This window comes from Tenrec ecaudatus, chromosome 6, assembly GCF_050624435.1.
Source record: "Tenrec ecaudatus isolate mTenEca1 chromosome 6, mTenEca1.hap1, whole genome shotgun sequence".
In the NCBI taxonomy this organism is placed as follows: Eukaryota; Metazoa; Chordata; class Mammalia; order Afrosoricida; family Tenrecidae; genus Tenrec; species Tenrec ecaudatus.
The window spans coordinates 128,209,038-128,223,235 of record NC_134535.1 but is presented as its reverse complement, the minus strand read 5'-3'; the positions used below and the strand labels follow the sequence as shown (position 1 = coordinate 128,223,235).

The 14,198-nt window shown below is 52.3% G+C and overlaps 1 protein-coding gene across 1 annotated transcript in view; it reads left to right on the top strand.

Annotated features, from left to right (window-relative positions):
* The window catches only part of NTF3 (neurotrophin 3), an 82,472-nt gene extending 68,474 nt beyond the window's left edge, over positions 1 to 13,998 (top strand). Inside the window, exon 2 of the mRNA XM_075553138.1 lies at positions 12,905 to 13,998. Coding sequence (XP_075409253.1) covers positions 12,905 to 13,702 — 798 coding nt within the window. The 3' untranslated portion in view covers positions 13,703 to 13,998. The remainder of the gene's footprint in view (positions 1 to 12,904) is intronic.
* The last annotated feature ends 200 nt before the right edge of the window (positions 13,999 to 14,198 follow it).

The following is a 14,198-nucleotide window of genomic DNA, read 5'->3' as shown; positions in this document are numbered from 1 at the left end:
ACTGCTCAAACGTTTGCATATCTTTTCCCTTATGTACACGTGAATGTGTTTTTGAGGAAAGGTTCCTTTCATCCTGTATCACAATCTACGAATGATCAAAACATGGTTAAGAATCGCTGCTTCTGAATGCTTAAGAAGCACCAGCTCGACATTAGGTGACTCTTAGCCCTAGGCATGGAGGTCTCCTGAAACAGGATCTTGGGACACGTGACTGTTTCTCATGTCTGATCGTCACCGTGACTAGGAAGCACTGTGGACCCGTCAGAATGGGGGCCAGAGTTGCTCATGTACGGCGGCAAAACTCACCAGGAAGAAGCATCCTGATCAAAATAGCAGTAGCGCCCTTGTGTGGAGAAACGTGGTTAAGAAATGAGGCCCAGAAACATCTCCAAACCAAAGTCCGTGCCTCTGAGTCGATGCCCACTCATTGCAGCCCTACAGGACCCCGCAGAACTGCCCCTGTGGCTTTCTGAGATGGTAACTCTTGACTGGACTAGGAAGTTCTGTCTGGCAGGTTTGAACTGTGGGCCTTTCAGTTCGCTGCCCAACTCATCACCACTACGCCACAGGAGCTCCTTGGTGACCCAGAGGAGAGCTGTGATTCTCCCGAGTCACAAAGCCAGTTAGTTGATGGCCAACTTGGTTTTAATGAATGAACGAAAACAGGAGGTATGTCCAGAGTTCACATTATTTTCTTTCTCTTCCCAATAGCAAATGCACCACCATCTATGGGAACCAAAGATTCTGAAATGTCCCACCTGCGAAAAAAAATTGCAACCAGTATTTTAAAAGGATTCCTGGGTTCTTGGTCATCCTAAAAGAAGAGAGGAAAGGGCTATCTTGCATTGGGGGAAACCAAAACGCGTTGCTTTCTAGTTAGAATCGAATTAGATTCCCCTAGATTCTAGCTCATCGCAACACTATTGGTCAGCGAACACCCCTGTAGCGTTTCCAAGGCTGTGGTTTTTACAGAAACCGCCTTGAACATCTCCCTCTGCAGCGCAGCTGTGGTATCAAATCACCCATCTTTCAGTTAGCACAAGCCCTCAGCCAGGGCTCCTCTTGGGGAACAAATTCAAGAGTAAAGGATACTCCGAGCTTGGGTTGGATACACATGCCTTTCAGCTAGGATGAAAAGGCTGTGAAATGACCTCTTTACATTTCAATGGACAAGTGTCTTAAGTGCCTTTTACTTAAAACCCGGAAAGAAGCATTAATATACCAGCATACTCGGTCCCTAGCTTACTATACATGAGTGGCAGGTGCCTTGGACTCTCTGGAATGAGTTGAGAGACATTCTATAATATTGGCTAAACTCAAGGCTTGTGAGGTCACACAGACTGGGCTTTTAATCTTAGCTCTGCCTTTCAACTCTCATATGATCTTGGGCAAATTACTTAATCCTTCTGAGCCTCAGTTTCCTCGGCTGCAAAGTGGGGATAACAGTTGTGTATCTGTGAGGATTAATTGAGATAATCCATGTAAAGTGTTCTGCAAAGTCCCTAGCATCTGGTAAGGCTCAGTTAATGTTTGCTGTTATTACAGCGATTATTATGACTTGGGTCTGTGATTAAAGACAGCTTTGGCTTCAGAGTCTGTGTGCCAAGTTTGCTTTCAGAGAATGAACTCTCGTTTGGTTTGCGCCCAGCTGCCCAGAGAGAGAGTCACTAGACTGTTTGGGGTTGGAGTCATAATGTTTATGATGTGTCTGCCACACACTCCCGTTTGGGTCCAAGATTGACTTGCTCCGGTGGGCTCATCCCATCCCAGTCTCATTCCACACGTGGGCGAGAAGAGACTCGGAAAATCACCCGAGAGAAGTCTTCTTGACCTCCATTTCTTTGTCTGTCATTGTTGGAGTGGACGAAAGCAGCAAGGTGCCACCCAGAGAGATGGAAGATAGTAGAGTTTTCACGCACGGGCATCCTCGAGAACAGGTCCATGCCACAGGCAACCACAGGCCACTTGCCAATACCTCATCCTCGTGAAAGGAAGTTGGTGTGTGGCAAGAGGGTGGCATGCGAGGGGAGCGGTAGGCTATATTTGACACCGATCTGATTGCCAATCCTGGAGGAGAGAGGCTGCCATCTGACCACACTTGCTGTGGCCAAGTCCTCGTTGGGCCAAACCAGTATGGTTTGGGTTGATCCTGGCCTTACTGCTGCTGCTACTGCTGCTTTAGTTGATGCACCAGAAGAGGTCTGGGCGTTGCCAAGCCAGCTGTGGTCTTGGTTCGGAGGAGGCCACCAGAGTGGGAATAGATGCCATCCTTGGGGTTTCCCCTAGCTTTCAGCTCTTGAGCTAAAGCCGACTCCTTCCTTTAAAAAGAAAAATAGTCATAATAATATTGCATTTTGGTGAAAGTTGACACAGCACATGAGGATCCCATTGAATCATTTCTGCAATACAAATTGCTCAGCCACGTTAGTTGCACTGCACCGTGTCTGGTCTGGGTTCTCTCTAAAGGTGCTCCATCTACACCCCCTCCAGTGTTCTAGGTTCCCTAACCCTGTACCCTCCCTTCCTTGCTTTGGAGTCATGATTCACACGGATGGGTGTTAAGTAGGATGCTGATCTCATGGGTCATGCCCTCTTTTGTGAGTGTGTGCCTCTGCTGTTTGGCTAAAAGATCCTTTCAGTTCTAAGTTTTAAAGAGTGTCTCAGGGCAATGGTTTCACGGTCTCTCTCTCTCTCTCATACACACACACACACACACACACACACACACATATGGCTTCAAAAATTTCATGGAAAAGTGGAATTAAAATGGGACTCTACTCTTCTAGAAGACCCTCGTGTGCATACACACACACACACACACACACACACACACACACATCAGTGCTCCAGATTTTTTTCCCATTCTGTCTGGGACCCAACTACTATAACCCAGGTCAAAGTAGTCAGCGGTGGGAGCAGGTGGTCATGCATCATCAAGTTTCTCAGGTCATGGGTGTGTGAAACTGTCAAAGTCAACTTTGGTCTGTCATTGTGAGACTCCTGCTGACAGGCAGGGGGGATAACATAGACCCGCTGTCTGGAATATTGTCCTCCCCATCATGGTTTATTCTGAGTGGGGAGAGTCAATGACTCAGCAGTGCCTCCCCTAACTCCCACCCCGCCCTGTGACAAGGTTAGTTCGCTCAGGTACAGATGTTTACAGGCAGCACCGATGCCTCCCACAGACACCCAATGGACACATGAGGCCAGAGTCCACCCAGAGACAGGTTGACCTGGACAGCTTCTGTGCTGGCTGCGTCCATCAGCGGCCTGAAATCTAGACGTCACATTCTCCTCGGTGGTTTCTGACATGGAAGCGGGGTTAGCTCAGATGCTGGAATTGAAACCCAATTGAAAACGCCTCTGAAGAAGACCGTAATTTGGAAATGGTTGCTGGCGATGTCGGGGTGACTTGGCTAACTATAACCTCTCCTTTTCATGTGGGGGAGAGGGGTGCTCCAGTGCGCGCGCGCGAGAGAGAGAGAAAGAGAGAGAGAGAGAGAATGAGCACGTGCGCGCGCACGCCTGCACACCTGCACGCACAGTAGCAGAGGCACATGAAGGCCCCACACAAAGAAAACAACATTCACGAGACAATGCCACGATGGCCAATAGCTGAACTGACTCACATTTTCTCTGCAGATCCTTCCGCGTCCCCCCTCCGGCCACGGAATGGGGGGTTGTGGTATGGTAGGGATTTCCTGGGGCTTGTAGTGGCAGACCACGCTCCCTTCTGATCTCCTTGCCAAGCCGGGGGCAGGCCTATCCTTGGCCCGCGGATCCTGGTCCTGCCTCCCCCTCGGAGCTCCCCGTGCGCATTGTTTTGACATGCGCCATACCTTCCGTCTTTGATCGCGTGGGGCCAGCCAGGGTGTGCTCTGCAGGATGTGAAAATCTCATCCAGCAACTGTGCAGAGCGAACCCACGGCTGGCTTTGCACCTCCATCTCAGGACGGCTGCCGCCCCATGGAGAGCGTCTCCTTGTCCATTCAGAGTCCCTTCCCCACTTGCTGGTCCACAGGAAGGCTTGATCTCAGTACCTCCTTTCTGAACGAAGGAAGTCTGCTTTCTAAGGGGCTCTCTGGTGTCTCTTCCCGGCTGACAGTGTATCATGTTCCCACCGGGAAACTGACATCTGAAAGTGGAGGCCTAGGTCCAGGATAGTGCACGTGCTTTAGGCGCAGAGCTGTTAGCTGAATGAAGAATCAGAAGTCTCAAGTTCACTGTGAGGGGCCTCAGAAGAAAGGCCTGGCGATCAACTTCTCATAGCTCACCAGTGAAGAAAGCGACAGGGTACAGTTTGACTTTGACAAGGAGGGGGCTCTCTATGAGTCGGGCTTGAGATCACAGAAGCTAGCTGGCCCACGGATGCCCTTGGCCAGCCGTCCTTTGAGAACTCTGCAGTCAGTGTTGAGTTGGAACGGGAGAAAATGCCTTGCTGCCCTTGCCTTTGTTTTGACTCTGTGCCATAGAGGCCTGCCCGCGGTTAGGAGATTCTCAGCAGCTACAGCAGAGAGAGAGAGAGAGAGAGAGAGAGAGAGAGAGAGAGAGAGAGAGAGAGAGAGAGAGAGAGAGAGAGAGAGAGAGAGAGAGAGACTCTGCGTTGCTGCTGGCTTCTGGTGTTCTGTGGCTTGAGCGAGTCCACAACAGCTTTTCCGGGTGACACTCGCTGACTTACAGAGAGCTTGGCTCTCTGCCTGGCCCGCTTGAAAACCCCGATTATGTCTTTAATAAGACAGGAGCTGCGATTGCTGCCACCATGTCAGAGAGGCGGTAGGAGGTAGTGAAGTGGTTTCCAGAAAGGATCACGGGGGGCTCGAGGGGGGCAGCGGGTGCTGAGGCGCCCCTCCCTGCACTGTGCATGCGCGTGCGTTTCTCATTCACCCCTTGGAGGGATCCCAGGCTGTGCCTGGCCCCGCCCTCGCCCAAGCCCTTCCCTCCCTTGTTGGTTTTGGATTGATCTTGCCTCCACTGGGTTTCCAGTTTGAGTCTAATCATGCTATTTCCAGGTTGCCAGCTCCCAAGGGTGCTGGAGCCTAATTAGTCTGTCCTCACTGGTGTTTGCTGAGCCTTCCCTTTGAGCGGCATCTGTGCATTTTAATTAATCTCCCCATTTCCAGGTCGTTAATAAAGACATTAACCAAAACCATGCCTCGTCCTGGTGGTGGCACCACCAGCATCTCCCTCCCTCTCCCCATCACAGCCTGGCATCTGCAGGTGGCCCCACTAACTCATCTCGAGTCCCTGGGATCTGTGTGCCCAAACAACGCCAGTTCTGAAGGAACTTTGCCAAGGGCTTGGAAGCACGCTTAGGCAGCCTTTGAGCGGGTCTTCCAGGGAAGTTCCCACCACATTCCTGTCCCTTTGCTCTAAGTTTCTGGCCTTCCCACCTCTTGCCCTTTGGGCTCACTGAACAAGATAGTAGGGTGATCTGGCAGGATGTGGTCTTTTGAGGCCTCGGCATGAATCAGAAGTCCTCCTGAGAAGCAAGCCCTGCTGGATACAGCTGGACTGTGTCCTCGTGAGCCCCAGCCAGGAGACGCATTCGCCTCAGAGGATGCCCAGAAAGCAAGAAACCATGAAGCCTCTCGCACTTATATCGTGACAATCTAGCACATTCAGAGAGAAATGATCCCAGGACCCCTCTCTGCTCTCTACCCCAGTGGCTTGGGCCGGCATTGCCCTGGACACAAGGCTCTGCAGGGACCTGTGAGGCCTACAGAGGGAAAGCCCCAGGAGAGCACCAGGGCCAGGAGGGATGAGAGTAAGCGGAAAAGTGTTTGCTTCCACGGGGAATATAAGAAGGAGGAAACAGGGCAGTGGCCTCTTGGGGAGACTTAGGGCCATGGCTTCTAGGGGATGGGCTCAACCTGCTGACGACCGCTGCTGCCCTGGCTCCAGGCTTGAAACTTGGACTTGCTGTGGAAAGAAGCCTTCTGAAGAGTTTGAGGCTGAAGGCAGATGCAGAAGCAGTTTGGCCCATTCATTAAGGGCCTGGATGCAGGAGGCAAACTGCTCCACTCCCGGCTCTGCTCTTGCCAAACCCACCGCCATTCAGTCGATTCCGACGCATCCTTGGGTTTCTGAGTCTAGAAACCTTTAAGGGAGCAGACTGCCTCTCGTTCTCCAGCCGAGTGGCTGGTGGGTTTGAATTGCTGGCCTTGCAGTTAGCAGCCCAATGCTTACTGACTACGCCACCAGGGCTCCTTCGTGCTGCTTGTAGGCCAGTGATTTAACCTCCTCGTGCCTCAGTTTCCCAACCTGGAAACGGGAAATGTAGTAGTACTTACCTTGGTGGAGTTCTCAGGGTTCAAGACCAAAGAGGTGGCAGTACTGGGTACGTGGCATTGCTGTTCTCAAGGCGGCCATTCAGACCAGCCCACCAGCACCCTCATACATTTGCCACAAGAGTAGGTGTGCCCGTGAGGGAAGCTACAGAGGTCAGTTTCAGCCCCGCCACCATCTCTATCAGTGTGACAGACCGACATGGGTCACAGGGGCTCAGGCGCTGTGCCCCTCTCCATGCCTACTTCCCCAACCCTTTTAGCGGCTCCCTGAATACCTCCAGGAACCGCTGTGTGCATTAGAAATGGAGCCAAAAAGGAGGAACCAGAAATTGCTCTCTTTTGCGTATTTTGAGGGATGGAGAAAGCTTGTAGGAATGTTGCTCCGGGGACTGAGAAAACACCATATGTGGGAAAAGAGTCTAAGTGGGAAAATAGCATATGCACGTTGGTCAGGATCTTGGAAAACTCTGAGCAGGGGAAATGGGCACTGGGGGCAGTGTAGGAAGGGGGTTTTACTGAGGTCTTTAACAGCTCTTTTTCCAATTATAACCAAAAAGAGCCTAGGGACCACGGCCTACTTCAGAGCCAAGGTCTGTGTTTTCTTTGGGGGGAAGAAGGCAGAGCTGATTGGCCTCCAAAGCCAGGCTTGGCAGAGGCCCATACCTGCGCACCGGCTCGTAAGCCATGTCTAGGGGAGGGCTTGCTTCTAGTAGACGCTCAGTACATCCTCCTCTCAGTCAGTGAATTTCCAATGACCCTGTGCACGGTGGACAGCCCTTGCCAGGCATCAGGCACGATGAGGGGAAAGACAAGGTCCCCGTGATCCAAGAGGAGCCGTGCAGACAACGAGGAATGCAGGACGATGCTTGCCTAGATGGCGGTCTCTATGAAGGATGCTGACCTGCAGCAGAAGCATAGAAACCACCCCCTGGATTTAAATACCCTCTGGCGCATCTCGTCTGAGCCCATCAGCCACAGCCCCCACTTCACAGGACTAGTGTTCTGGGGGCACCGGGGTGGGAAATGAAGGCTGCGGTGATGAGCAAGAGATGGGAGCTAAGAATTGACCTCTTTGCAAATGGAATCATGAAACCGACCAGTTGCTATCGAGTCGGTTGCTACTCCAGGCCACCCCAAGAGTTACAGGGTGGAACTGTTCCATCGCGTAGACAGGGCTGTGTCCTTTCAGAGGTGGTCACCAGGCTTGTCTTCCGCAATGCTGCCTCTGGTTAGTCGTCACAGGGGTAGCTATGCTTTACACACACACACACACACACACACACACACACACACACACACACACAAAAACACCACCCCCCCACCCCCCGCTCTCATTCGGAAGCGCTGCCTCCAATTGGCGATCTGTCTTTTCTTTTGCCATCACCAGTATGACTGACCCAAGGTGGAAGCACTTGCTGGCAATGGCATTCGGGAGCAAGCCTGATGGAGCGATGAGAGATTGCTTCTAGCTGAGGGTGGAGAAAGGAACTCTTGACTCGAAATGATTGGTACTTGGTACGTTTGGCACGGCACAGCAGTGCCTCTTGTTGCCGCTGAACATGCAGGTGCGCATGCTACTCACCATGTGTATGCGCTCACTACGAGCTGCGGAGCCCTGGTGGCGCACTGGGTCATGTTCACCAAATGCTAACGAAGAGGCTGGTGGTCCATAGGATACAGTCGTGGCAGGCTGCTTCTGGAGAGATGACAGCCTTGGGAAGCCTACGGGGCTTTTGTGGTGCCCTAGAGGGGCACCCGGGGTTGGAACCGACTCACCAGCAACAGGCTGGGTTTCGCACTGTGGGTCAACACTGTACTGAGTGTGCCCCTGCCCCGCTCATTAAGCAGCCTGGCTTCTGCCAGGCTCAAGTTCCCACTGAGCAGAGAAGCCCTTGTCCACCCCTCGAGGCTTCGGTATTGTGCTCAGTATAAATGAGGAGACTGACTAGGAGGCTTCACGTTTCTATGGCTCTGTGTTTCGATGAGTTCTAGTCCCACCAGTCTGGCTAATTCTTGCTCTTGAGGAACATGCGAGACCCTGCTGGTCGCAGTGGCGTTCTGGACGCAGCCGTGCACATAGTCTAGAAACACTGACGGGTCTGCAGACGAGTCACTCCCACCAGTGTATTCCAGGACATCAGGGCAAGTGTTCACATCTGGAGGGAAGAAGTCATGTACGAATCTTATGTGAAAAGACATTGGGGGGCTTCTTTTTCTCATTGGACCGAGTTCTTCTGTGCTGGGCTTGTGCGCTTGGGACCTAAGAAGGACAGGTTTAACTATAAGGGTCAGGAGACCTGTGCTCTCAGCCCTACCATCACCACCTCCAGGAGCAAATTGTAAATATTCTCTCTCATTTTAGGAGCCCTGGGGCAGCGTGGTTAGGAATTGGGCTGCTAACCGCAAGGTCAGCAGTTCAAAACCATCAGCCACTCGGAGGGAGAACCAAAATTTAAAAAAAGAAAAACAACCCTCACTGTCTTCGAGTCAATGTTGACTCATGGGGGCCCCCGTGGGTTTCTAAGGCTGTAATTGGGTGCAGGAGTTTCACCCCAGTCTTGTGCCCCCAGGGCTGCTGGTGCTTCGAACTGCTCACCATGTGGATGGCAGTCTGACTCATAACCACTCTACCACCAGGGCTCACTTTCTGAGGGAGAAAGGAGGCGTCTAGAGGTACACTGCTGTAGCTCCACAAAGAGCGACAGTCTCAGAAACCCACGGGGACAGTTCTACCCTGTCCTATAGGGTCACCGTGCATCAGAATGGACTCCAGGGCTGATGTTTTCATTTGTTTGTTTTATTGTTGGCGTTTTGTGCCTTCGAGCTGATCTGAGTCGGGCGGCCCTGTTGGGTTTTCTCGACTATAACCGTATGGGAGCAGAGCTCCAAGCCCTTTTCTCTCGGGGCCACTGGGTCAGTTCAAACTCCCAACCTTTGGATGAGCAGCCCAGGGCTTCCCCATTGCCCATCAGGGTGCCTTCCTGTTAACTATTAACTAGAACTAGCTAACAGTCTACTTGGGCAATCCTTAACCATACCAGTGAGAAGATGGCCCTCTCTGGTGATGCTGGCCTCTCTCACCACCCCTCCCCTCTGAATGCCCCTTCCTTGGATTGGCAATGCCCAGAGAGGGGCAGTGTCCCAAGAAGGCAGTTGAAAATGGAAGCACGTGACCATTGTCTGCAGCTTCTGGTTCTTCATGTTACTGTTCCCACCAAGACCCTTGGAGCCCTGTGTCTTTTCCCCAAGATGGGCCATCTTCACTCCCGCAGCCAGGGTTGCTTCCCAGGGGTGCTAGCAGTGCCGTCACCCTAGAGGAGTACCCTGGGCTTGGACCTTGCTACTCCCTGGCCATGGTTGCGAAATCCTTCTTAATTCCATCAATGAATATGGGTTCTGAACACGAAGTCCCATGGGACCATGGGGTCTGTGCCTGAGGGCCTGCACCACTGACTCTCATGTGGCCATACACATCCTGCCACCGCCCCACCTACTCCAGTGTTTAAACAAGGGCCCCGAGTTTCCATTTTCCACTGGGTGCCACATATTATGTAGCTGGGCTGGCCTCCAGCCACTCTCATTTCCACTAGAACTCACTCCACTCATGCCTGCCCCTCCTGCTGAGAGTGAATGTGGATACCATGCAGACAAAATAGAGATGAGGCTCAGGTTCCTAGACTCTAGGGAGAAAACCACCCAGTGCCAGGAGGGATGTGATGCCTGCCATGGGTGCAGTGCAGAAGACAGACTGAGGGTCAACCCAGGAGCAGGAATTACTGATGAGGGTCCTGGCGGAGCTTCCTAGAGATGGTAGCCTTCGATTCGGACACTGAAGAACTAGTCTGATTTCAACAGCAGAGGTAGACAGTGTGCAAGGTGAAGGGAGCCAACCGTTTACCCAGGTTTTAACTCAGACTCAGGGAGCTGTGAAGCATGAGTGTGGCCGCAGCCCGCATCAGGAGCCAGGGGCGAGCCCAGTCCTAACATGATGAAAAGGGAGGTCAGGGTGGGAGCAGGAAGAACCTTCTCTATACCTTTGGGCGTCTCGCCTCTTCTTTAACATGCATTGTGGGTTCTCCTGAGGGCATCGCACTTGGCACAGTTGAGAGTCAGCAAAGAAGAGGAGGACCTTCCAGAGATGCACAGCCTCAGTGGCTGCAGTAATTGGCTCAATCAAGACTGGGCAGGATTTCATCCTGTTGTCCTCAGAGTCCCCAGGCGTCAGAGTAAACTCACTGTCCCCTAACAACCCCACCAGAGTGAAGGAGTCATCCTAAATGCTCGCTTTGTATATCCTTACCTATTCTTCGAATCCTTTGTCATCCTACAAGGTCGTTGTGAGTCAGTCAACTCCTGGATGGCAGTGAGTCTGACAATACACTTTGGTTCCCCCAACCCATTGGGAGCATCCCCCAATCCATTCTTCCCATCAACACACCCTTGTAATAACCCCTCTACTATATGCCTGGGCTCACTCTACCTTAGGCCTCCTCTCGCTAACCACACTTGATTTATTTCCTCTGAGTACGCATCCTGTGTATTCTTAACTTACAGTGGCTGGACTCTGGGGGGATCTAATACATCGTTTCTGGACAGATTCATAGTCCCAAAGGATTTTGTTGCAGCTGCATTCTCTGTCTTTCGTGGGTGCACTTCTAGTGGCACGCACTTCATGCTTACTGCTCCCTCGGAGCTTCCTGTTGTGGGCCTGCCGACGTAAAGGAAGTGTCCCTTGTACCCAGAAGGGGAAGGAGACCAGTTACCGGGGGAACCATTTCCCCAGGACAACAAGTCCTGAGGCATCTCCAGGGTTCAGCAGCCAAAGTTAGAATCTATCCCTTCACTTTGGCCTTGAAGGGATCAGTTATGTAGAAGTAGGAGGGTCCTCGTGTCCAGAAGCATGCCCGGAGTCAGGAGGAGGAAGCTGGGGCAAGATGCCCGCAGCGTTCTGAAAGACAAGGCTATCTCATCGGAAAGATAACCCAGGCAAGAGTGGGAAAGAGTCAGAGTGTTGGAGCCCGGGTATCACCTTGTTGGCATCGGCGGCCTCAGACCCAAGTCCTTAATCAGCAAGCCTCCTTTTCTATTTCTTGTGCCACCTTTGTTTATTTCCCTTCACTTCTCCCCCTGGATTTTGTACTTTCCTCCTGAAAATACCATAGCAGAGCCAGGGGAAGAGGGCTGTCATTTTCCACGCTTCGACCGAGCTTTCCAGAGGAACGGAAGGGCCCCTCGGGCCCGCAAGGTGGTAGCAATGGTAATTAAAGAGCACGTACCTTCAGACGGAGGAGGGTGTGGGTCATGGGGTACAGCTCAACATCTCTAGATCCACTACCCCTCCCCTCCTGGGTAGCGTCTCCTTCCCGGCTAACCTTCTCAGGAACGCTGGGCTTTGCGCTCCTGAGGGAGTGGCTAGTGCGGAAGGTGTCTCGAGATCAGCCCTGCAATTCCACAAGGACTCAACCGAAGCCCTGTGTGTTGAAGTTCTACTATGGCAACAGAGGGAGCACGCTCATGGGCCGCCGTGCCATTTCAGCACGGCAGGTGGAGAATTAGAACAGCACCACCAGAAGGAACTTTTTTTTTCTTCAATGGAAAATTGAAGGAAGCCCAACGAGAAAAAGAAAAGAAAAAAAAATCCACCAACAGTGACTCTTCCTATCTGGGACACGTTAAATTGAGTTGGCTGCTGGTGCATCTCCACCTGCTGCAAGGTAGTGCTTTGGCAAGGCTGCAGCTTGGGGACGAGGGTCTTGGGATTGAGGGGATCCGTTAGGTGGCCAGGAGAAGCCTCTTCTTGGCCAGCCCAGCTGAACACCTTGAACTGGACTCCTTCCACGGAGAGCGCCGTGGTCTCACATACTCCTTCCTCAGAGTAGGGTCAGAGAGGCCACCAAGTGTGGACAGTCAGAGATGAGCCTACCTGGGGTGCTCCTGGCTTGAGAAAAGGAGCAATAGCAGGTGTCTCCCTCCAGGCGGCCGTGGGTGCTGCCAACCCGAGGATGGAAATGCACGCTCAGGTCGAATGCCTTCGTCCTGTGTCGGGGCGGCGGGGGGGGGCGGGGGGGGGGGGCGGTGCAACTCTCTAGGCTAGCCTGAGGCCTGAGGTTGTAAGAGGGTGCCGTCCACACACGACTGGGTGCCTCGGGATGAGGGAGACAGGGCTCGCTCAATGCAGTATGTGTTCTAGAAAGGATGCAGAGTCGGGGGGGGCCTGGAGGGTGCCCCCCTTTTGCTGCCTCTGCCTTCGGTCCTCTTTGTGAACCGGCCCCTAGGAGGAGGGCCCTCTTGCGTCATGTGGTTTTCTCCATTTGCCTTTGGGATCATTTTTGTATCAGAGCTCTCTCTCCCGCTGACTTATGCCAGACACCTGTGTAGCATCACACAGTCACCTTCGTAGAAAGTCAGTGGAAGCTAATGGTCTGGGGAGTCTCAGGGAGAGTGGCATTGAGTTGCTGAGGGGATCAGGGAAAGAAAGAGTGCACCTTCGCAGCGTCCAGAGAGGAGTCCTGCTGGTGCGGCCCTGCCTCAGAGGGACGTGGACCGCTGGGGGCCAGAAAGAAGGTCATTGAGTCAGCTGCCACAGGCCACGACTAACACCTGTGTTTCCCTTTCAGATCTTACAGCTGAACAAGGTGATGTCCATCTTGTTTTATGTGATATTTCTCGCTTATCTCCGTGGCATCCAAGGAAACAACATGGATCGCAGGAGTTTGCCGGAAGACTCGCTAAATTCCCTCATTATTAAGCTGATCCAGGCCGATATCTTGAAAAACAAGCTGTCCAAGCAGATGGTGGACGTTAAGGAGAACTACCAGAGCCCGCTGCCCAAAGCAGAGGCGCCCCCGAGAGAGCCGGAGCAGGCGGGGCCCACCAAGTCGGACTTCCAGCCAGTGACCGCCATGGACACGGAACTGCTGCGGCAGCAGAGACGTTACAACTCGCCCCGGGTCTTGCTGAGTGACAGCACCCCCTTGGAGCCCCCGCCCCTGTATCTCATGGAGGATTACGTGGGCAACCCCGTGGTGGCGAACAGAACGTCTCGGCGGAAAAGGTACGCGGAGCATAAGAGTCACCGAGGGGAGTACTCGGTATGTGACAGTGAGAGTTTGTGGGTGACAGACAAGTCGTCGGCTATCGACATTCGGGGACACCAGGTCACGGTGCTGGGGGAGATCAAAACCGGCAACTCCCCCGTCAAACAATATTTTTATGAAACACGATGTAAAGAAGCCAGGCCTGTCAAAAACGGTTGCAGGGGGATCGACGATAAACATTGGAACTCTCAGTGCAAAACGTCCCAGACCTACGTGCGGGCACTGACGTCAGAGAACAATAAACTCGTGGGCTGGAGATGGATACGGATAGACACCTCCTGCGTGTGTGCCTTGTCGCGGAAAATCGGAAGAACATGAATTGGCATCTCTCCCCGTATATAAATTATTACTTTAAATTATATGATATGCATGTAGCATATAAATGTTTATATTGTTTTTATATATTATAAGTTGACCTTTATTTATTAAACTTCAGCAACCTTACAGTATATAAGCTTTCTTTTCTCAATAAAATCAGTGTGCTTGCCTTCCCTCAGGCCTCTCCCATCTGTTAAACCTTTTTTTTTCTTTTTTTCTTCATGATGTGGCTTTTGGGAGCCTCGCTGTAAAACCTGTGTACACCAGTATTTTGCATTCAGTATTGTCAAGGCCACGGCTGTCATTTTAGTAAACTTGTTGAACTCAGATGATGTCAGAGTTGTGTGTAGACAGTTATACACCATCCTGCTCTAGCTCATGTTCCCTTCGTTCATTCAAAGCTTCTCCGCGCCTGCATTGGAAAAGATGCCCAGTGGCTTTCGGTTCAGCGGTTGCTCTAACAGGGATACTCTCCAAGCAGGAACAACGCACCTGG